The 23974-nt window shown below is 39.9% G+C and overlaps 2 protein-coding genes across 3 annotated transcripts in view; both read left to right on the top strand.

Annotated features, from left to right (window-relative positions):
• Nucleotides 1–8709: 8709 nt before the first annotated feature.
• LOC110441307 overlaps nucleotides 8710–23974 on the top strand; it is a 32327-nt gene continuing 17062 nt past the window's right edge. The window contains exons 1-2 of one of the 2 annotated variants that reach the window (XR_002461854.1): nucleotides 8710–8971; nucleotides 9685–9732. The gene's annotated coding sequence lies outside the window, so the exon portion shown is untranslated. Of the gene's footprint in view, nucleotides 8972–9684; nucleotides 9733–23974 lie in introns of those variants that run through there. The other variant, XM_021484419.1, reaches the window with a different exon arrangement.
• Nucleotides 15363–19400, top strand: LOC110441311 (uncharacterized protein K02A2.6-like). Its single transcript, XM_021484423.1, has one exon. The coding sequence runs from the start codon at nucleotides 15363–15365 to the stop codon at nucleotides 19398–19400; it is 4038 nt and encodes a 1345-aa protein (XP_021340098.1).

Here is a 23974-nt window from a genome sequence, read left to right as displayed (position 1 = left end):
ATATTGTACGCAAAACAGAAAATCCTTCAAGGTCTTGGCCCAATGGAGACAAGAACCTGATGGCGCGGTCTAAAGCAGTTGCTGCCTTGGAACAGATATTCAATAACTATGATAATGATGCAGTTGTGTAAATAAACAAATGGAGAGATGCTTTCTCTGATAGATGATCATTGAGGAATAATGCCATTTGAGGTTCATCCTAGGAGGTATCATGACACTCACAAACAAATACAAGCACCAGTGGATAACATCGACAACTTACAATTATAATCGTGGATCGAGTATCATAAATCCAGGCTTGATGTTGAATTTGGAAAATGAGCTAATTCTACATACATTGTATAAATACTCAACAAAATAAGTTAAGGAAAGTTTCTAGCATCACCAATGAGTCTTTTTTAAACATTACATATATAATGACCATGGACATCACTCACTACTTAATTTATAAATCATTCACCTATGTGTATCTTTTATTCCTCATGTTAGTGTATCTTTTATTCCTCATGTTAGGGTCACATAGATAAAATACATACCATCATGCTTTGTTATGATATAATTATACTTTTCTGTGGTCTGTATATTCCTATTGAAACACCGTTTAAATTATTTTGGTCCTGAACTTATTTTGACCAGTGTATACATACATATATATAATGTCTGTGTGTCGATTGAAAGTATTACTTTGACGGATTCTGCAACAAACGTTGGTAACTTGTTCTTGATCCAGGAAGTATCTAATGGAATAATTTCATATGTCTCTGTGATTCTTTCAATTAACATGTCATTCAGATGGAATGCAATTTCACCAGAAACGTCTGCTTCAACATACTGCTGAAGGGCTTGTTTTACCAAGAAACGGACAACCTGAGTTTGCCTTCTCACTTCTGAAGGTCATGTAATTTGGTTTTTTGCAAGAGTTGTTATTACGTTGTGTTCATTTGGCTAAGGATCGATAAATTCATTTAGATGGCTTTTATTTGAATTCAAGTATATTCTTATCGCATATGATTGAAGAAGGCGTCGTACATATAAGTTGTAGCCAAGGTGTTGTGCCACACTCAGGTATGCTATAGTGTTTTTATGTAAAAGTATATATATATCTAGTATTGATTTGAGTAGGTATATGCCGCTAGACCGTATCTGTGAATTTAGTATATTGTACACTAATTTTGTGTCGAGTCAAATCTTCAGTTTGATTGTATATCGTAAAAGTTGTAATTGTAATGTTGTTGCCTTATCGTTGATACTAGATTTGCAAGGTAAAAGTTATGTAATCGTGTTAGGAGTATTTCCCTTGCATTTGCAAATGTTAAAATATGATTATGTATGTCTATTTTATATCTATGACTGTAGCTTGTACTTTGTACTTGTTGAAGGTTCTTTTGGTTTTACAACGATTGAATAAACTGACAGTGAACACAAACCCAGAGGAGTTGTTCTATCATTCACAACATAACCACCTCTACTACATTCATAAAGCCAATCATTCCCTCACCAAGTTACTGTCCAAGGGAAGCTACTCTTTAGGAAGTTTATGGAGGTTTGGATTGGGACGACGCCTTTCAGGAACAGGACTTCTTTGAATGGAAAGAGTGGAAAGGCTCCCCTTAGTGCTCTGTTTTTCCGCATGTTACGAGGCGTAGCCTACGTTGACATCCGACTCAAATTTTCAGAATGTGCTGCGCCAATTGTTCCAATTGTTAAAACCGACGGTTCCATAAGAATTTGTGGCGATTACAAAACGACTGTAAACGGAGTATCTAAGCTGGACAGTTATCCCATACCTAACATAGAGGACATACATGCCACACTCAGTGGAGGGAAACGTTTCAGCAAGCTTGATTTAAGCCAGGCTTAACAACAACTGGAGCTTGATGATGAATCCCTCGTGTATTGTTGAGAATGGACGACATTCTAGTCACAGGGGCGAGTCAAGAAGAACACCCTAGTCATTTGAGATGTTCTGGGAAGAAGCCGAGATGATGGGATTCGACTTGAAGCATCCAAGTGCATTTTCCTCGCAAAGGAAATAGTGCATTTAGGACACAAGGTAAGCGAAGAGGGTAACTGAAAAAGTCAAGGCCATTCAGGAGATGCCCGCCCCAACAAATTTGAAGGAACATATCTGGGAATGTTTAATTTCTATAACAGGTTTCTACCCAATCTAGCTACGGTGTTAGCAACTATTCATGAACTATTGGTTAAAGAACAAAATGGAGAATGGAGTGGTGTAGTTGAGTGACGACACATCCTGACTGTTTGAAGAAAGAAATACAGGATAAGCCTATAGGAGAGTTCGCCACATTATATCGTGACGTAATTCTGACGCATGCGCACAGAATTGGTTGGCAAGAACCATTCAATAAATCTTGGCCGACAAATCAGTTTCACCTCCGTCTTCTCTTAGCGATTTATCTAAGTATACGACTTTACCAACTGATGCTAAACTCAGGTATTCTACAAAGCTTTTGTACAACAATGGGACAGAAATTACCAGATCCTTATTCATTGACCGATAAATGCGACCCGAACCCTAGCACCTGGCCAGATCTCAGCTTCGGCGATACTTACCAGTACTTGATTGACACACCAGATATACGAAGCTAGGTTCTGTCTCTTCAAGAAACCTGTCGCAGATGACCAGCCTCCAGCTGAAACCCAGCCCTCCTCGGTCGTGAACCCATCTACCACCTCGCCCAAATCTCTCGCTCACCCAGCTCTACCGAAACTTTTTCTAAATGAGGCCCTCACCAGCCAGCGTGCCAAGGTTTACGCCAAGGCACGGTTTCTCAAGAGCAGGAAACTCATCAGCAGCACCTGGACCACAGACGGCAGGATTATAATTCGTAGCAACACCGGAGAAAAGGCTACTGTCACTACCCTGTCCGAATTATCCTCATACCCTGATCCACCTATCCGCCAAAATCGAACTGGCTCCAAACCCTCATCTGCTGAATTCCTCACTCCTAGACGTACTTACACCAAATTCAGAAACCAGTCCACCGCCAGTACAGCTGTTTCCAACCTGTTCACCCCTCTGCCAAAGGAATAAAGTGTTTACCATGTGTTTACCATATATTCTCATCATGTCGTTTATAGTGTTTCATAAGTAGTCTATAACTATATTATTCCATTATCTCCCAATTTATACATATATTAATTGATATTCACTCGAGCTAGAAGATACTAGGGAGAAATGAGTACTTTTGCTATCAGCTTTTTTATTGTACTACATTATCTTATGTTGATATACACACAACCAGAGACATACCATCAACCTCCCCTCCATGTGTGTCATGTATATATATTTATTTATATGAAAAACAAATATATTTTGTGTACAGACGTACATGTACCTTGATTTTTCTAAAAGGTAGGCATGAGTTGTAATTTCTAGTCTGTATCCATTTTTTTCTCTCTCATATATCCAAACATGCATGACATATATGTCCATGCCCATTGCATGATGAGTGTGTATATTACATGTTTATGAGAAGTTTATCAAACCAATCTTGCTAAAATTAATAAATCTAAACTTATGCTAAGTCTACATCCTTGATCAAAATAACAATCCATAGATCTCGATCACTTCTATGATAAACCATGGCCACAACCCATAAGATTGTACCCCCTCCCCCCTTCCTAGTGTAATGCAATATTATTTGTATACTAAATGAATGTTTGATTATATTGCAACCCAAAGGCCTATATAGTAGTTTCAACGTATACTACGGTATATATATATAGTACTGACAACCATATATGTCAACCTTACTATAGAATACCAGTGTACATGTGGTGTGTTACTTTATCTGTCAAATTCTCCTTGGTATCTATTTTATTAGATACATTTCCTATCCAGGTTACCGAATCGTAATCAATGCTAATCCTGATTGTCGACAAATAGTAGTAGCAAACTCTTTCATAATCACTGTATAAGAGCTGACATATCCCTTGCATTAGTGTTACTGACATTCTTCTGTTTTGACTAGCATATATATATATGTCCTGCCATCCTTGCAACAATATTAGATCAGTCTTATGTGTACAGCAACTACTTTTAGTGTCATTCTTACCTTATTAATCATTAAATATTAGTAAGGTTATCTAACCTCTCTCAATATGTATCATGCATTTTCTCAATTTCCCTCGTGGACAAATCCATTTTTTTAAGAAAATCCTCAATGTTTACAAACAATTCATGGTCTGCTGCCCAAACTGAAAAGTCATCTATTCATCGACCCACGTGCGTATGTTATGTGTCGCGCGCAACACGCGTGATTACAAGCACGGTGTCCTAAATATAACCACATGTAAGAATAAACCATAGCTAATCTTGTGTTATAGACTATATCAGCCTGGTGTTATATCCTTGTTAAGCTCATTACCAGGAAAATGTACTCGATAACTTATTCACATACTACTTTAGGAGTATAATGTTTAAGCCACGAAGAGATTGTACAAAGTCTTTATCATAGAAATGTTTGTATTAAATATGATTGTATTATAGTATAAAAAGCTTCCGTATAACAGCGAACTTTGTTTACACCATGTGTTGCGTCTGATGGAGGAACCTTACGATTCCTCCACCTATATAGATATCATGTATGTATTTTTGTTACCAACTATGTATCCCTTCTTAGAAACCCTATATCCCCTTCCCAAACCCTTGCTTAACAATCATATGCCAGCCATGGATGTATTCTTGCCGGATCACAGACTCGAGTGCCTTTTGAAACAGCTCCAGATCTTGATCTTTGTCATTTTTGACAATGGGTAAGTTCTCTCTTGTTTCAATATCAAGGGCATTTGAGTCTGTTCATTTATTTTCATCAAGTGTTTCATCCCTATATTTATATCGCCAGGTATGTATGCTGCCAAAACAATGCCACCCTTCTTACCTAAACAACAGCATAATAACTTTAATATTAAGTAGTTATGTAGATTGGAATAACCTATCATTTATATACATTATCATGCTCATGTTATTGACAGTATCGTCTGATATAGAGGAAAACCCTGGTCCCTTAGGAAATCTAGATATTGTCCATCTGAATTCTCGATCTATACGTACTAAAACTGACTTAATTGAAGCTGAACTAAATAACAATGACATAATCTGTATCACTGAATCGCATCTTAAACCTGAAATCCCAAACAGTGATATTATTATTGATTCTCATTCGATAAATCTTCATAGAAAAGACAGACTTAATAGACAGGGAGGTGGTGTACTGGTTTATTATAAAGATTCTGTACTAACCAAAAGGAGACATGATCTTGAAATAGATGATATTGAGCTACTATGGTTGGAAGTAACTATCAATAAACATACATTTTTATTAGGCTGTCTATACAGGCCTCCTGATTCAAATGTTGAATTTTGGACGAAACTTGATGGCATACTTGAAAAAGCATCAGACCTTTCTCTAGATATTTTATTAGTAGGGGACATTAATGTTAATCTTCTTTCTCTTCAACCAACTTCCCACCTATCAAGACTTCTTTCTAAATTTAACTTATACAATCTAATAAATGAACCCACACGTATTACACCAGAAAGCTCTAGTTGCATTGACTTTGTATTTACAAACAATAGAAATATTATAAGAGGTACACATGTAGGCGATCCATTTTGTAGTGATCATTCCCCAGTACATATTAGTATATCATATTGTGTATTTAAGCAAAACTCTTATATAAAGAAAATCTGGCAATATGACGCTGCTGATTTTAATCAAATGAATGAATGTCTACTAAATATGGATTGGCAACAACTAGCTAACCAATCCGATTCGAATGAATTTAGTATCATCATAAATAATGCAATCACCGAGCAGATGGAAAGATATACACCATGTAAAACTATTACAGTAAGACCAAATGATAAATCTTGGATGAACCATAATATCAGAACTAAAATGAGGCAAAGAAATAGAATTCATAAAAAGGCAAAAGTAACCAATAATCCCGATCACTGGACGCGCTTTAGAATAATTAGGAATGAAGTAATCAGCCTTATTCGAGAAGCAAAATCTAATTTCATTGTTAAACTTCAAAATTCTCTTGATGATAAAAATATACCCCCTGATAAATGGTGGAAAATAGCTAAAACCATTTTAAAATTTAACAATAAGTCATCCACTATTCCCCCCCTGGAATCAAATGGTGAATTTTTTTATCACCCGAGTGAAAAAGCTGCCTGTCTAAATAAATACTTCACTTCTATCTCATCTTCATCTAACAACCTTGAACTTCCTGATGATGTAATTGTGGAACTTCCTTACTCCATATCAAATATTCAAATAACTAGTCAGGATGTCAAAGATCAGTTAGAAAACATGAATGAAAAAAAACCATCTGGACCTGATGGCTTAGTTCCTAAAGTTGTTAAAAAGTTAACACCATCTCTTATTCTGCCACTTAAACTATTATTTAACAAAACTTTAGACTCTAGTCTTCTGCCAAATTCCTGGAAAATGACCAATGTTAATGCTATTTTCAAAGGCAGTGGCTCTAGGAGTAATACTGCTAACTATAGACCAATTTCTATTACCTCTTGTATTTGTAAACTTATTGAAAAGATTTTATTTAAATACCTATACAACTATCTTATATCAAATAACATTTTATCGAACAATCAGTCCGGCTTTAGACCCGGTGACTCCACTGTAAACCAACTATTATCTATTTATCATGAAATATCAAAAAATTTAGACACAGGTAAAGAAGTTAGGTTTGTATTTTGTGATATAAGCAAGGCCTTTGATAGGGTTTGGCATACAGGTCTTGTTAAAAAATTAAGTAATTATGGAATCAAAGGTAAATTATTATCTTGGATCCATAATTACCTTTCTGACAGGAATCAACGAGTAAGTACTGAAGGTTTCTATTCCCCATACTTAACTGTTAATGCAGGAGTCCCCCAGGGATCAGTTCTGGGTCCATTATTATTTTTATTATATATAAATGACATTACTGATCTTGTTTCAAGTAAAGTAAAACTCTTTGCTGATGATACCTCTCTATATGTCATTGTTGATAACAATCCTGATCAGTCTGCACAACTTCTTACAGATGATTTAAAACATATTAGTGAATGGGCTAAACTATGGGATGTAAATTTCAATCCAACAAAAACAAAATCTGTATTATTCTCCAGGAAAAAAGAAGTTGCTTTACCACCAATTTTATTTCAAAATGATGTAATTTCTAATGAATCCACTCATAAACACTTAGGTGTAACTCTTAATGAAAATGGTACCTGGGAATCCCATATACAAACTATTTATGAAAAAGCATATACTAGAATAAATATACTACGCTGTTTGAAATATAAACTTAGCAGAGAAACTCTTATAAAAATATATTTTGCATTCATAAGACCTTTACTTGAATATGCTGATGTAATTTGGAATAATTGTACAACCCAACTAAAAAAATTACTAGAATCTATCCACCTGGAAGCAGCAAGAATTATAACAGGGCTGAGAAGAGGAACATCACATCACTTACTTTATAGGGAATTAGGGTGGGAACCATTAGAAATTCGTCGGAAAAATCATCAATTGATATTAATGTACAAAATACTACATGGCCATGCACCTTTATACTTGCAAGAATCAATCATCCCTTTTATTAACAATAATGAAGCAAATATACATTCATTGCGTAGAAATAGAATATTTAGCCCTCCACTCTGTAGATCAAACAACTACTATCATAGTTTTTTTCCTTCAATGCTCCGCGAGTTTAATAAACTCTCACCTACTACAGTACAAGCAACCTCCCTTAACATTTTTAAGAAACTTATAAACATGTCAAATATCAGTGAAGAGGAAGATGTGAGCGTTTCAAATGTATTCAAAAATAAAGGATCAAGGAAGGGTAATATCATACTTTGTCAACTTAGAAATGGATGTAGCAACTTAAATTTTGACCTATATATTGATCATTTAAAAGATAATCCTGTGTGTTCTTGTGATTTAAACCATGAAACTGTCTCACATTTTTTTCTTCACTGTCCTCTGTTTTCAGTCCAAAGAGCATTACTAAAAAATGAACTTGAACTTATTGGAAACCATAACCATTTTCATCTCACCAACTTACTATATGGCTGTCAAACATGTAACGAAGGTGTAAATATGGAAATTCTTAGCTCTATCCTAAAATATATAGTTAAAACTAAAAGATTTGTTGAATATCGAGTATAATACCAGGCAACTTGACACATTTTGAGTTAATATATATACACATGTATATATATTTGTAGATAATAACACTTATTTATAAAAACAACATCCATTCGTACAGGAGTGCATCTCTGGCTGGTTATCGTGATATTGTTATGCTTTCCTTTTATATTCTCCCATACTACTTATATCTTTAATTTTTAGTGTACATACTTTAGATCTGCAATTTTTCCATATATGTACTCAAATGCATTACTGTGAATTATACCGCAATAATATTTACTATGGATCCTGTACAGTGTTCAGTTGAAGACCTAAACGTAACACAAGGACTGTGCGGTCTTCAATCTGATATTAAAGCTTGTATACTACATGTATATGCGGTCTATAACCAATATATATATATATATTTTACCTACATTGTATATTGCAGACCAAATCTAATTAATACACTATTCTATGGGAGTTATCCCCCTTCCCCCACCCACACCATATTTTATATAATAACCTCTTAATTATGTAAATATCTAATTAGATTTACAAATGTTAATTTTTGACAGTAAGCAAAATCTTATTATTATAAATTCAATCCATTATGTCCATATACCTACCATCAATGGAGAGGACTTATATAGGCTATAAGCCTGTTGTCCAATCCTTTTGACAGTGTAACATTCTTCTATGTCAATAAAATATGTTGAAATGAAAAAAATTGACACACCTTCCATTTACACCAAGGAGTCTATGAAAGCGTACAAGTCGCTAGATGCATACATGTAAGTGTGTTTCATTATATATGTTTGGTTGTTACAACTTTGTTGATCGATGGTAAGTAAATCAAACGGATATTACTAGTTTGTTTACCTATCAGCTGATTGCAAATTTCCAGGAAGACGCGATGTTGTATCACGTGCCATGTCTCGCCCTACATGGGTGACTCCATTGTCCATTTATACTTGATTTACCTGTTTCCCGGTTTCTGTAAGCGTGTGCTTGACCCCTCAATTTTGATACCTGTATGTTCAAGTCTGATGGTGTCATATATCATACTGTATAATAAAAATTGTACCATCGACCAGCCAAAATAAAGTGTCAAAAAGAAAGATAACAGATACATATTTTGTACTATTTGATCCATGTTTTATAGAATTACCACTGGGTCTTATATATATCCAGCAAAAAGTTTTTCTATAAAATCCTGAAAAATTGTAGATCCTCTACCACTATATTTTTATTATGTGGCTTGTTTTCCAACCCCCAATATGTACAATGTTAAAACAAAATTGTTGCTTTAAAGCTTTCTGAATTTAAAAAACCCATACTGTTTACAGTAGATGAAATACTATTCAATGTTATATTGTGCAGAGAAAATTAAATTTCAATTAATACCGTCCTGTAATGTAATCAAAAAGCAGTTTAATTATATATCATATAAATGTGTGAGAATCTGTCAGTCTCAATAATGAAAATGATTGTTTTGTAATTGCAGGTATGTAGTTAGTGGACATGTGCAGGAGATTTCCTCACACCAAGTGTTACCTAATTTCATTAGGTAATTCAGATAGTGTATGATGACAATTTTGACCCCACCAGTATTTATTTCTTTGGGGTAATCATCAAAATGACCAAGGATACATTAAACCGAATTTCACATTTAGATACAAGTAAGTGGGGAAAATAGTACTTCATTTTCTTGCAAATATTCTACATTCTATCTTTGAGAGAAAAAAAGACAATCGACTATATTCAATAACAAACAAACCTTCTGGTGTCGGTGTAGACGGGGATATATGGAAGTTATCAATGTTGGAAAGGTCTTAAAGTGCTGATGCTGCATTCTCTGCTTTGTCTCTGGTAACGAGCAAAGCGCAGCTCACCCTTTGTGTAACTTTCCTGATATCCCATATGGACTGATGACGTGAAGTCTGGACTAGTGTCGCCATAGCTTTTGGTATGATTTTTTTTATTTAATAACTAACACTATTCGAATTACAAAAATTAAAGCCCAAACAATCACCTTTTTTTACTCGGCAAAATGGAAACATTTTTTTGGGCGAGTAACTACATGGGCTACTGTACTGAGATATCATTTTAAAAGACCCCAGTTATCCGTGCATACGGTGCATGTAAAGCACAATAAACGACATTTTTGAAACTAACGTTATTACTACATACATTCAAGAAATTGAAAATCAGACAAAAAGCAAAAAAAATATTACGTAAAAAATGTCTTACCAGTTATGAAGTGACAAAGGCAAACACGATCGTTGTCAGTAGGCTCCCAATTGTCACGTTTTATTGCGGAAATCCAAAGCTTTCTGCGTGATTCGGGTTCTTTGGAATACGATAGAAGCTCTTTGAATCATTCTTGTAAAACCTATTGGTACAGCCGATCACACAACACGAAACAACCATTGCTATAGATATTAGTGAGAAATTGTTAATGGCAAACTGCCCAAGCCAACCTTTTTTTGCCAACCAATATATCACGTGACTTATTGGTGACGTCACTGAACTCTCCGAGGCTGCCTTCGACTCGCAACTCTCGTGCAAGGGTTTGGTTATTTATAGTAACGCCAAACTCGCCGCCAATCAAATGCTTTACTATCGAGTTAATATGGCGGCAAACGTTTATTATTTTATGTGCTGGATGAAATTTTGGCTGCCGACGAAATAATATGTGCATACAGCGCCAAAACCTCGCAATTTTACTTCACCGTACGAAGATCCACATGAGGGAGCAGGTGCCAATAATTGGAATGTTTGCAGAGACACTTGTGCCTCGTTATTCCATTGATGATTTTAAGACACACTTGAGACTTCAAAGAGAAATGTTTGAGAAAATACTTGAAATAGTTGGACCAAGTCTTATCAGTGATCACGGTGGTGGTACGGATCAAGACGAGCCTTAGAAAATTTTACTAATGGTACATGAGTAACAAAGAAAGTATGAGGGAATTTTCCAATTTGTTCCAACTCAGAATACAAAATTATCTAAACCCGCATGTCGCATTCCTTTTCTTCGTCCGCCATCTTAACTCCCGCCTAACTCTCCCAAATCGAGAGTTCCTTAAACGATCTTCACCTGGCGTCTGAAATCTATTTTTAGGACCCTAGAGTAACAACCCTGTGCGTTTGACTGCCCCAGTTATAAATAACTCTGATAACTCGAGAGTTGCGAGTCGAAGTACCTCAATGGTGATACCAGGCATTACCAAAATGCCAGTAAGAGACATTACGGTACGTGTCATCATTAACAAATATTTCCTGAATGTCTTTTTGCTTATTTTTCTGCATTTCATTCTGCTTCAACTTATGAAGTTTTATAAAATTATATTTGGATAAATATTAAAGAAATTGAAGTCTTAATTTGTCTAAATATCAGAAATAGTTGCGTTTTTAACTTATTGATTATTTATATAAATGATTCATTTTAAATAACCCATCGCCTTTTTCACACCTGGGCAAACGTTCAACATAAATCCAAAACTGAGGTGTGACCAAGCAAGGCGCTAGAAAATAAAAGGTTGTTAGAAATAGAGAGAAATATAAAGATACCAAATATTGCAATGGGTGCAGCAAATTTATTTGGTCGCTTTTGTGTCCCAAAACAAAAGGGCACGAAAGCGAGTACCCAATTATGGTAGTGGGGTTTACTCATTAGTCGCCTCTTACGATACATGCAGTGAGTGGGTAACAGCGAGTGTATTCTTTTCTCGATTCCCGACCTGTAAACACCTCTGCCGCAGCATCACAGAGGACTATTAAGTCTAAATAGTGGTACCCAGCCTAAGAGCGAAAATTATTGGCAAGATACCCTAGACATAAAAGCAGAACTTGACTGCACAACAGAGGCAGATATCTCTTATCAAAATTGTGTCGGATATAGCAACTAACAAACCTAGAGAACCTTAAGACAGAGGTGTCGGCAGAGATCAGTCTAAGCCACAGCAGCAGCAGTACCAAAACCGCCGAGATCAACACACGCATCACCAACACCGGCAGCAACACCGAAGTAGGAATTGTACGTGCTGCTCCCATTCCATGATCTTAAGAGGCGAATACATTTGAGATTTTCTTTTCTCATCTTTCTTAACAACTTTCTTCTTCCTAATGTCTCCCTTAACATTACCTCATTTTAGGCATTTAGTGAACGCTCATATGCGGAAGGCTTTTGGTTCTGTCCCCTGGCCGAGACATATCAGAGTTTGTAAAAATGGTAGATTTTTCTCCTGCTTAATAACGCTCAGCAATTTAGGAGTGGGACGACTAGTTCGCCTGTTGTCAGTATAATGTGACCGCGTGGGGTGTCCTGATGGGCGTCTTCTGTAGTATGTTCATGCAGCATGCATGTTTTTCCGACAATGGTCATCCGGCGTCCGTCCGTCGTCCATCAACTTTTTGTTTAAACAACAACTGGGGCAAGACCCACCATGTTTTATACAAAATTGGTTCCCTTTTACCCAAGGATTCTTCAAAACTTAATATGGAACAAATCCTTTTATTCCTACAGAAGAAGGATTTTAAAGAATTTGCTATGTTTCCCCCTATTGGGTTCCGCCAACGGTTTATACAAAATCGGTTCCCCTTTACCCACGGATGCTTCAAACTAAATATGGAACAAATCCTTTCATTCCTACAGAGTAAGAAGGATTTTAAAGAATTTGCTATATTTCCCCATTGGGCCCCGACCCTAGGCCCAAACTCCCACCATTTGTACAAACTTTGTTTCCCTTCCCCCAAGGATGCTTCTGACCAAATTTGGTCAAAATCTGCTTAGTCGTTCATGACTACTAGTGTTTTAAAAGAAAAGTTGACCGCCGGACGCTGCGGTATGGCATTAGCTCGACCAGGTGAGCCAACAAGAGGCCCAAGGGCCTTAACGGTCACTGAGTTATATCATAGGTACTGGTAGCTTTATTTTATTGTTTAGATGTGATGTGGAAATCAGCATGTAAATTAAGTGAAATACAATACGTGTCATGTCATCAAAGGATAAGTTTGTTTGTTTGATTTTNCTGCCGAAGACACCCAGCAGGACGCCCCACCCGGTCACATTATACTGACAACGGGCGAACCAGTCGTCCCACTCCTAATTTGCTGAGCGTTAAGCAGGAGTAGAAACTACCATTTTTAAAGACTTTGGTATGTCTCGGCCAGGGGACAGAACCCAAAGCCTTCCTCATAGGGTGAACGCTCAACAAATGGCCAAAAGTGAGGCATTGTCAAGGGGGACATTAGGAAGAAGAAAGTTATTTAGAAAGGAGGGAAGAGATAAGGTCCCAAATTTAGTCGCCTCTTACGATCATGCAATTGGGGGCAGCAATACAATTCTTACGCCCTACCTGAAGGGACAAATTTTTTAAAATATTTGTAAATGTTCCCTTTGGGGCCCCGCTCTAACCCCTGGGGATGGGCAGGAATTCCAAGTTTACAATGTGATACCCTCATCCACCAAAGATGATTCTGACCAAGTAAAAATAATTTCCAACAGAAAATTGTCAAAATATACCCAAAAGTGGCGTTTCCCTATATAAACTATAGTAAACTTTACCCCCTCCCCAAGGGAGAACGGATAGCTGGGGGGTCCTGAAATTTACAATTTTGTAGCCTCATCTAACAAGAATGATTCTGACCAAGTTTGAAAAAAATCCATCGAATGGTTCTTGAGAAGAAGTTGAAAATGTAAAAAGGTTACGCACGACGACGGACGGAAAGCGATTAGTATAGGTCACTTGAGCACAGCTCACGTGACCTAAAAGCAATGAGGTAGTTAAAAACATTTTGATGAACATTAATTTGAACAATTTCCCTTTATAGTCTAAGCCACGCGCATGATGAGGGTCAAAGGGAAGCTAACCAGTACTTCACTTATTCAAAACCACAAAATATAGTAGACGTAAATGTATTCGGTGACAGAATCTTCAGCAAACATTAAAACAAGAGGCCCATAGGGCCTGTATCGCTCACCTGGATATCTAAGCAATCATGGCAGAATATTCTCCAAATGAGATCCAAGGGAATATGCCAGACCCAAGGCCAATCCTTGTAGCATATATATCTGTATTCAATATTTCATGCCCAGCATTTTATGTATGGTTATGGGGTGGGGATCTCAACTGTTTCCAAGCTGTGACGCAGAAACTAGGTCCCTACGGTTGTGGCCAGACCCCAGGATCTATTCTATTATCATGACTGCATTCGTCTCTTTATGCCCAGCCCATGTATATATAGTTTTGGGATGGGGATTTCAACCGTTCCGAAGTTATGACCCAGGGGTTAAGTCTGCAAGGGTGGGGCAGTCCCCAGGGCCATATTGGAAGCATATGTGCATTCATCTCTTTATAGGGTGGGGATCTCAACTGTTTCCAAGCTGTGACGCAGAAACTAGGTCCCTACGGTTGTGGCCAGACCCCAGGATCTATTCTATTATCATGACTGCATTCGTCTCTTTATGCCCAGCACATGTATATATAGTTTTGGGGTGGGGATTTCAACCGTTTCAAAGTTATGACCCAGGGGTTAAGTCTCCAAGGGTGGGACAGTCCCCAAGGCCATCCTGGAAGCATATGTGCATTCATCTCTTTGTAATCGGCAATTGTCTATATGTTATAGGGTGGAGATCTCAACTGTTTCCAAGCTGTGACTAGGTCCCTAGGGGCTCGGTCAGACCCCAGGGTCTATTCTAATATTGTGACTGCATTTGTCTGTTTATGCCCAGCATTTGTATATATAGTTTTTGAGTGGGGATCTCAGCCGTTTTAAAGTTATGGCCCAAGGACTGTTTCCAAGGGTGGGGCCGGACCCTAGGGCCATCCTGGAAGCAAATGTGCATTCTTCTCTTTATACTCAGCAATTGCATATGTGGTTATATGATGGGGATTGTAGTGAATTCAGTAAGTTTAATATTGCGAGGTCAGCATCTTTAATGTTTTTCAGTACCTCCCGGAACACCTTTCCTGTTATCAATGTATTGTACCCCGTCACATGTGTGTTCCGAATAAAGAGCAGAACGTGAGCAGCCATTGATGTGTTCGGTTGTCTGTCACCGCTCCGGGAACTCGGACGAATATATTACAAACTGGCGACGAGGATAGTTGAAAAACGGACTACACATGTTCATAGAGGCTGAGCGGATTCTCCGAACTCCCGTTTGCAGTGAACAGCATGGCGCACGTTGGAAAAATTGGCGAATTTGTCGAGGGGTCTGAAAACTTCACGTGTTATGTGGAGCGCATGGAGCAGTATTTTGCCGCCAACGATATCACGGATAAGAAGGTAGCAGTATTTCTAGCCGTTATGGGGCCTCAGACTTACAGTCTTCTAAGAAATATAATGACACCTGATTTACCTAGTACGAAGACGTACGATGAAATCGTAACAGCCCTCAAAGGACATTTCATGCCAAAACCGTTAGTTATCGCGGAGAGGTTTAAGTTTCACAACCGAAGTCAGAAGGAGGGGGAAAGTGTAGCGGATTATGTAGTGGGTTTGAAAAAGCTAGCAGCTCACTGCGAGTTCGGTAACTTTCTGTCACAAGCACTGAGGGATAGGCTTGTTTGTGGGCTTCGGAGTGAGTTCATTCAGAAAAAGCTATTAGCTGAAAAAGATTTGACATTGGAAAAAGCCTGTGAAATTTCTGTTGCCATGGAGACCGCCGCGAGGAACACGACGGAAATGAAACCAGGGCATGTGCCGGGGCAAGTAAACAAAGTGTTCAAAGGACCCCGACAACAGAAACGGGATTTTAATAAGAAACCCAGGGCAGGTGAGTCGAAATCGACAACAGACAATGCAAATATTAAAAAACCATGTTATCGTTGTGGTGGAAAACATTCAGCAGATGTGTGTACGTTTAAGGACGCCAGATGTTATGCATGTTCAAAAACTGGGCATCTTGCCAAGATGTGTTTGTCTAAGAAAAAAACTGTCAAGGCTAAGTACTTACAAGAGGTCGAAGGGGCCTGTAGTGACCGAGATCTAGGAATGTTTGGAATAGTTCAAGCGTCCACCGCACGAGGCTCGACAGCTGGATACCAAGTTCATATGGAGTTAGATGGGAACTGTGTCAAGATGGAATTGGATACTGGAGCAGCTGTGAGTATTGTATCTGAAGAGCTGTACAAAAACTGTTTGACTAATTTACCCTTACAACCAACTTCAGTACAGTTGAAAACCTACAGTGGTGACAAAGTGGAGTTGTTGGGGAAGGTTGATGTACCAGTCAGGTATGGAAATCAACATGTGACTTTACCTTTGATTATAGCAAGGGGAGATAAGCCTTCCTTGCTTGGCCGGAATTGGTTGAAGACTATCAAGCTCGATTGGAAAGAGGTTTTCCGTGTTCATTCGGTATCAAAGGAACCTACCAGTCGTCCGTCAGTCGGAGTGGAGGAGCTGAAGTCCAAGTACAGTCATTTGTTCCAAAAGGATGTGGGGACAATAAAACATTTTAAGGCACATATACACATAGACCCGAGCGCGAAACCGATATTCTGTAAAGCACGACCAGTACCCTTTGCACTTAGAGAGAGTCTCGAGAAGGAACTCGACCGACTAGAGTCACAGGGAATTATAAGCAAAGTAGACCGCAGTGACTGGGCTACGCCCATCGTGATTGTTCCAAAGACGGACAAGTCTATACGGTTATGTGGTGATTTTAAAGTTACTGTCAATCAGTGTCTGGATGAGCAGCAGTACCCATTACCAAATGTTGATGACATGTTTGCACAGTTAGCAGGGGGAGAACAATTTACCAAACTTGATCTATCGCAAGCTTATCAACAGTTATTGTTGAACAGTGATTCCGAACAGTACCTGACCATCAACACCCATCTGGGGTTGTATAGATATCATAGGTTGCCGTTTGGAGTGTCCTCAGCTCCCGCGATTTTTCAAGCAGTCATGGATCAGATCTTACAGGGCTTGGATAATGTCCTGTGCAGGATTGATGATATCCTGATTACCGCCCCTACCAAGGTGAAGCATCTCGCAACACTGGAAGAAGTGTTAAAACGTCTGGACCATCATAACATCCGTTTACGGACTGATAAATGCAAGTTCATGGAAGATGAGGTTGAATACATGGGCCATATGATCAACCGAGAAGGTTCGCACCCAACCACAGCCAAAGTAGAGGCCATTAGGGAAGCACCCAGCCCAACCAATGTGACAGAGTTGAAGTCTTTTTTGGGGCTCCTGAACTATTATGGGTCATACTTACCTAGCTTGTCAACAACCTTGCAACCAATGCATGAACTCTTACAAAAAAAACAGTCATGGAAATGGACCAGTGAATGTGAGACAGCATTCCGGAAGTGTAAGGAAAGACTTTCAGAGAACACTGTGTTAGTGCATTATGATGGTAACAAACCATTGAAGCTGGCATGTGACGCGTCGGCCTACGGATTGGGTGCTGTTATATCGCACATAATGGATAATGGCGAGGAAAGACCCATCGCGTTCGCTTCGCGTACCCTGGCTCCTAGTGAAAAGAACTATGCACAAATAGAGAAAGAGGCCTTAGCACTCATCTTTGGTGTGAAGAAATTTCACAAATATCTGTATGGTCGAAGATTTACACTAGTTACAGATCATAAACCATTGACGACCATCCTGGGACCAAAAACTGGAGTGCCAACTCTGGCAGCAGCTCGCATGCAGCGCTGGGCATTGATTTTGTCTGCGTACCAGTATGACATTGTATACCGGAAGGCTGCAGAACACGGTAACGCTGATGCGTTTTCGAGATTACCGGTTCAGGGGAAGATAGAGCCCGAGGAGGCAGCCATCTTCAAATTTTCACATGCAGATGAACTTCCGGTGGAAGCCGAAGATATTAGTCGAGCAACACGGAAAGATCCGATTTTGTCGCGCGTGCTGGACTACGTTCTGAGCGGATGGCCAAACCATGTAACAGACACGGAGCTCCAACCCTACTTTCAACGCAGAGAGCAGTTGTCGACTGAGCAGGGGTGTATCCTGTGGGGACTCCGTATTATCATTCCGCCTGCGTACCGTGAACGATTACTTGCCGATCTTCATGATCAACACATAGGTATCTGTCGGATGAAAGCCTTAGCTCGTAGTTACCTATGGTGGCCAGGTCTCGATCAGGAAATTGAACAGCAAGTTAGTGCTTGTAGTGTGTGTCAGTCAGTACGGAATCTTCCTGCGACAGCACCACTCCATTCCTGGAGTTGGCCAACCCGCGTATGGCAGCGACTCCATATTGATTTTGCGGAGAAGGACCAGCAATACTTCTTAGTCCTTATCGACAGTCATTCGAAGTGGTTAGAATGTGTGGATATGTCGACCACGACATCAACCAAGACCATTGAGGTATTGCGTTCGCTGTTTGCATCATATGGTCTCCCCGAGGAGATAGTGTCCGACAACGGACCACAGTTTATCTCATCAGAGTTTGAGATGTTTTTGAGGCAGAATGGGGTAAAACACACATTGGTGGCACCCTATCACCCAGCCTCTAATGGAGCTGCTGAGCGCAGTGTGCAGATCCTGAAACGAACATTGTTAAAACAAGTATTAGATGGAGATAAGTCTCTATCAATCAAGCACAGACTGGCCAACTTTCTTATCACGTACCGCGCTACACCGCATACGGTGACTGGTGTCTCACCAGCGGAACTTTTCCTAAAGAGGCAAATGCGTACTAAACTTACCTTGCTCAAGCCTAACTTGGGAAAGCGAGTCAGCCTTCAACAGGCATTTCAAAAGAAACACCATGACAAGGGACGTGTTCGCGTTAGGACATTCTCGCGTAACCAGTCTGTACGTGTTCGAAACTTCCGTGGAGGGAAGGAAAAGTGGATCGTAGGATCTGTGGTGAAACAATTGGGACCTTTGACGTACTTGATACGTGTCGGTAGAACATTCAGGTATGTGCATGTGGACCATATCCTGGCTACGGGTGAGGAAAATGTTGAACCGTTTCAACATGATGACCAACAAATTGTGAGTTGCCCAACAACCATTCCGATTGAAGAAAATCCAATCGCGAGTGATCTTCCTGACATTAAGATTGAGGACAAACCAATGGTGAACGTTTCACCTAGTACCCCCAAGGTTATTGCAGAACCTAGTGAAATCGCGTTAACACCCGCGCGTACAAGTGTCGCGACTCCCCAACCAGAGAGACGCTATCCAGCTCGGGAACGACGAGCTCCCCATAAGCTGGACTTGTGAACTTTGTTTCGTGTAAACAGATTCCAGGAGTTAATTCTGTAAGCTAATTTGTTATTTTCAGTGAAAGTTAAGTGCTGCAGAGACTTGGTTCTATTATAGATGGAACTGTTTGAGTTCCATGTAGGGAAAGGTTTAATTGGTTTACCATTGTCTAGCTTTTGAAAATTTGTTTTAAATTCTTCAATTAGAAAGGGAGGAATGTAGTGAATTCAGTAAGTTTAATATTGCGAGGTCAGCATCTTTAATGTTTTTCAGTACCTCCCGGAACACCTTTTCTGTTATCAATGTATTGTACCCCTTCACATGTGTGTTCCGAATAAAGAGCAGAACATGAGCAGCCATTGATGTGTTCGGTTGTCTGTCACCGCTCCGGGAACTCGGACGAATATATTACAGGGATCTCAACCATTTCCAGGCAATAAACCTTTTTTGGTCCCACCCCTTAGCCCGGGGGATCAGCCCCACCGTTTGTACACTTTTGAATCCCTGCCTCCCATGAATGCTTCCGACCAAATATGTTGATATCCATCACTTAGTTCCAGAGAATAAGTCGCTTAAAGCAATATAGCCAAATAACCCTTTTTGGCCCCGCCCCTCAGCCCCCTGGGCGGTCAGCCACACCATTTGTACAATATTGAATCCCCACCACCTAGGGATCCTTCCAGTCTAATATGGTTGATATCCATCTCTTAGTTTCAGAGAAGAAGTCTCTTTAAAGCAATATAGCCAAATAACCCTTTTTGGCCCCGCCCCTCAGCCCCCTGGGGGTCAACCCCACCAGTTGTCCAATTTTGAATCCCTGCATCCCATGAATGCTTTTGATTAAATATGATTGATATCCAGTGCATGGTTCTACAGAAGAAGTCGTTTATAGCAATCTAGCCAAATTGTCCCCTTTTTGGCCCCGGCCCTCAGCCCCCTGTGGGGTCAGCCCAACCATTTGTACAATTTTGATTCCCCACCACCTAAGGATGCTTCCAGTCAAATTTAGTTAAATTCCAATCAGTGGTTAAGAGGAAGTCGTTTAAAGAAATTGTTGATGGACGGACGACGGACGCCACGGTATGGCATAAGCTTTGGACCAGGTGAGCTAATAATGATATGAAAAGCTTTACTTTCTACAAAAACAACGTGTCGCAACGTTTCTATGACCGAGTTGTATTTTTCACCTGTGCAACGATGTGACGAAATTGTATATTGTTCATGTCACTCGACCCGAGAAGTTTCGCCTATCGATAGGTTACAGGTGAGTGTAGACCTTTCCCCCTCCCCTGTTATGTCAGTATCGGGACAGAGACTAAGGGCACACCAGCTGAGTCATATGTATTCGCTCCCGATCGAAAGGCGAAACGTCTCGGGTCGAGGGACATGAAAAAAATACAATTTCGTCACATCGTTGTACAGTTAAAAATACCAATCGCTCACTTAGCAAAACGGGACCAGTCAGTCTTGAAACGTCAACACGTACATGTGTAAAAAGTACAACTTTGATATCACATATTTCCAAAATGATGAGTAGTATTGTCGTGAATTCGGTGCGTGTTAGTTCACACCGTCACAACAAGTAGAACTTTGAAACTGCTCTCGGCTCCTGAAATCAAGTTCCAAGGTAGAGAAAAATAAATCGCGTGTTGTATGTTCAATGTCAAGATGATAAGAGACCACGCCAATACGTCACAGCTAAGTAGGCGCGTAGCTCGGCGAGATCTTGTGTCGGCGAGATCCACGGTTCAAGGGAGACTACTCTCCAGAAATTCTCCTCCCTGTTTTACGAAGGCCCCTCCGAGGGCCTGGTTATGACCAGGAAGAAGTCCGAGGATGAAAGCCCGCGTAGCTGTTGGCGATCCGAGTCGGACTGAGACACCGGCCCATCATCCCCCAGTAAGTCGTTGATGGCTTCCGCCACCAATGTCTCTCTGAGGGAGAAGAGACGAGGAGCATCCACAGCCCGCGCTGGATGATGCTTACCCTCCACAATGAGGGCAAGAAGACCCAGGACATCCGGGACCCCGCAGTCATGGGCCTGTGCACCAGGCCCCTAACCCATTGGTCCTAGTCATCCTCGGGGCTGCCCTCATGTTGGGTGTCTCTGCACTAGCTGCTCCCGGTTGTTCACTCCAACGCAACAAACTAGGCATCCGCCCTCCCACAACATCGGGGCACATGTCCGGTACCTGATCCATTTCTTCCTGGCCGGCTTGCCGGAGAACGACGATGCCCCTTGCTCACTTGCCAGCTGGGGGACGAGTCTTTTAAGTACATCCAGCACGGAATCCGGACCATGGCCTTTTCTGCTAGAATCAACATACGACAAAACTGACTTTATTTCTGGCTTAAGGCCACTTAACGCTACAGCTAACTTTAACTCGTCAGTGAGTTTTCTGTTCGACATTACATTGTGCAATCTGGTTAAATAGTCAATGACTTTTTCTGATTTGTTTTGTTTAGTTTGAAAAAGTGAGCCGTCTAACAACTCGGTATCTGCTTTAAACCTCACTTCAAAAGCTTGCCTTAGTCCGTCCCAAGTTTCATGAACTGGTTCATTATCGAACCATACTTTAGCATGATTTTCCAGATGAAACGGAAAGGCATGCTTCATTTTTGCTTCTGCAAGTTCATAAAAATTACAGCATGCCTGAAAATGACCTAACCAGGCTTCATAACTCTGTGTGCCATCACCAGAGAATTTTTCTAATTTCAAGGCACCCCCTGGCATGCTATCAAACAAATTTTTCCTACCGAATGGGTCTGCTAGAATCGACATATGACGTAAGTCGTCTAAAGATTTAGGCTCCTTATTGGCCACAACTGACTTTATTTCTGGCTTAAGGCCACTTAACGCTACAGCTAACTTTAACTCGTCAGTGAGTTTTCTGTTCGACATTACATTGTGCAATCTGGTTAAATAGTCAATGACTTTTTCTGATTTGTTTTGTTTCGTATCAAAAAGTGAGCCGTCTAACAACTCGGTATCTGCTTTAAACCTCACTTCAAAAGCTTGCCTTAGTCCGTCCCATGTTTCATGAACTGGTTCATTATCGAACCATACTTTAGCATGATTTTCCAGATGAAATGGAAAGGCATGCTTCATTTTTGCTTCTGCAAGTTCATAAAAATTACAGCATGCCTGAAAATGACCTAACCAGGTTTCATAACTCTGTGTGCCATCACCAGAGAGCCATCACCAGAGAATTTTTCTAATTTCAAGGCACCCCCTGGCATGATATCGAACATTTTTTTCCTATCGAATGGGTCTATAGAAGCGGCTGGCTCTGCCTCGATGTCCTCGATGACGGAGATGTCGTCGTCTCCGGGACTGTGCTGAACGAAGGGGTTGAGGTTCCGGGATGGTTGGGTCAGAACGGGACTGTTGGCAGAGTCCTGTCGATGTCTGGAGTCTTTTTGTGGAGATGCTGCGGTCTCCTCTAGGTGTGGGTCTGGGAACGACCTGTCCAAAACTTCAATGGACTGCTCCATCGGAGGTTGCCGGCCGGGGTTTGTCACGGGACCAATATATGTACGGTCTAGAGCTGCCTTAAACTCCTTTCTGTCTCTCAACACTGAGCGCTGGTCCATACACTTGTAGAGTGGTAAGAAGTGACTTTAGGAATGTTCGCCTTTTTGGTTTTGTTATCCTCCACCATCTATCAGACTAGAATTATGAGGATATTTTGTTTCCTTTCTTATCTTGCCGTTAGAAGTTTTACTCGCAAGTGGCGTAAGTGAGAGGTAGTGTTTCACTTATCCAGTCTGACCTCCTTAAAATAAAAGCAAGGCGATCTTTAGATTTTCATTCCCAAAGTTTATTTACATAATTAAATATTTTACTAACAAACAAACTAAATACTATATACAATATACAATAAAAGTTATCAATTCTATCTTGCACTTCATAATTTACTGTTAACCATTTTCTTATTAACATATAGTAATTAACTTTTACTCATAATTATTCCTTATACAACATAAAACATTCTTTTTCTATATTATCGCTTTTACATTTACAATTAAGAGATGTACTATACAATATAACCTTAAATTCTTAACTTAAAATAAAAGCAAGGCGATCTTTAGATTTTCATTCCCAAAGTGGTTTTTTGGGAGAGATCGAGCCTTTTTAGGTCACCTGAGCTTTAGCTCAAGTGACCTATTGCTATCCGTTTTCGTCCGTCGTCGTCCGTCGTCCGTCGTCCGTCGTACGTCGTCCGTCGTCCGTCGTCCGTTAACATTTTACATTTCAAACTTAAAGTCAAGTTCTGCTGGGCCGATTGAACTGAAAGTTGATAGGAATGATCGCCTCATGGTCCTGACAAAGTGTTGTTATTTTTCGGGTCGATCAGAAATCCAATATGGCCGCCACGGCCGCCATTTTGAAAACCTATTTCAAACTTAAAGTCAAGTTCTGCTGGACCGATTGAACTGAAAGTTGGTAGGAATGATCGCCTCATGGTCCTGACAAAGTGTTGTTATTTTTCGGGTCGATCAGAAATCCAATATGGCCGCCACGGCCGCCATTTTGAAAACCTATTTCAAACTTAAAGTCAAGTTCTGCTGGACCGATTGAACTGAAAGTT

This window comes from Mizuhopecten yessoensis, unplaced genomic scaffold (assembly GCF_002113885.1).
Source record: "Mizuhopecten yessoensis strain PY_sf001 unplaced genomic scaffold, ASM211388v2 scaffold715851, whole genome shotgun sequence".
Lineage (NCBI taxonomy): Eukaryota > Metazoa > Mollusca > Bivalvia > Pectinida > Pectinidae > Mizuhopecten > Mizuhopecten yessoensis.
This window is presented reverse-complemented; position numbering and strand designations above follow the sequence as displayed.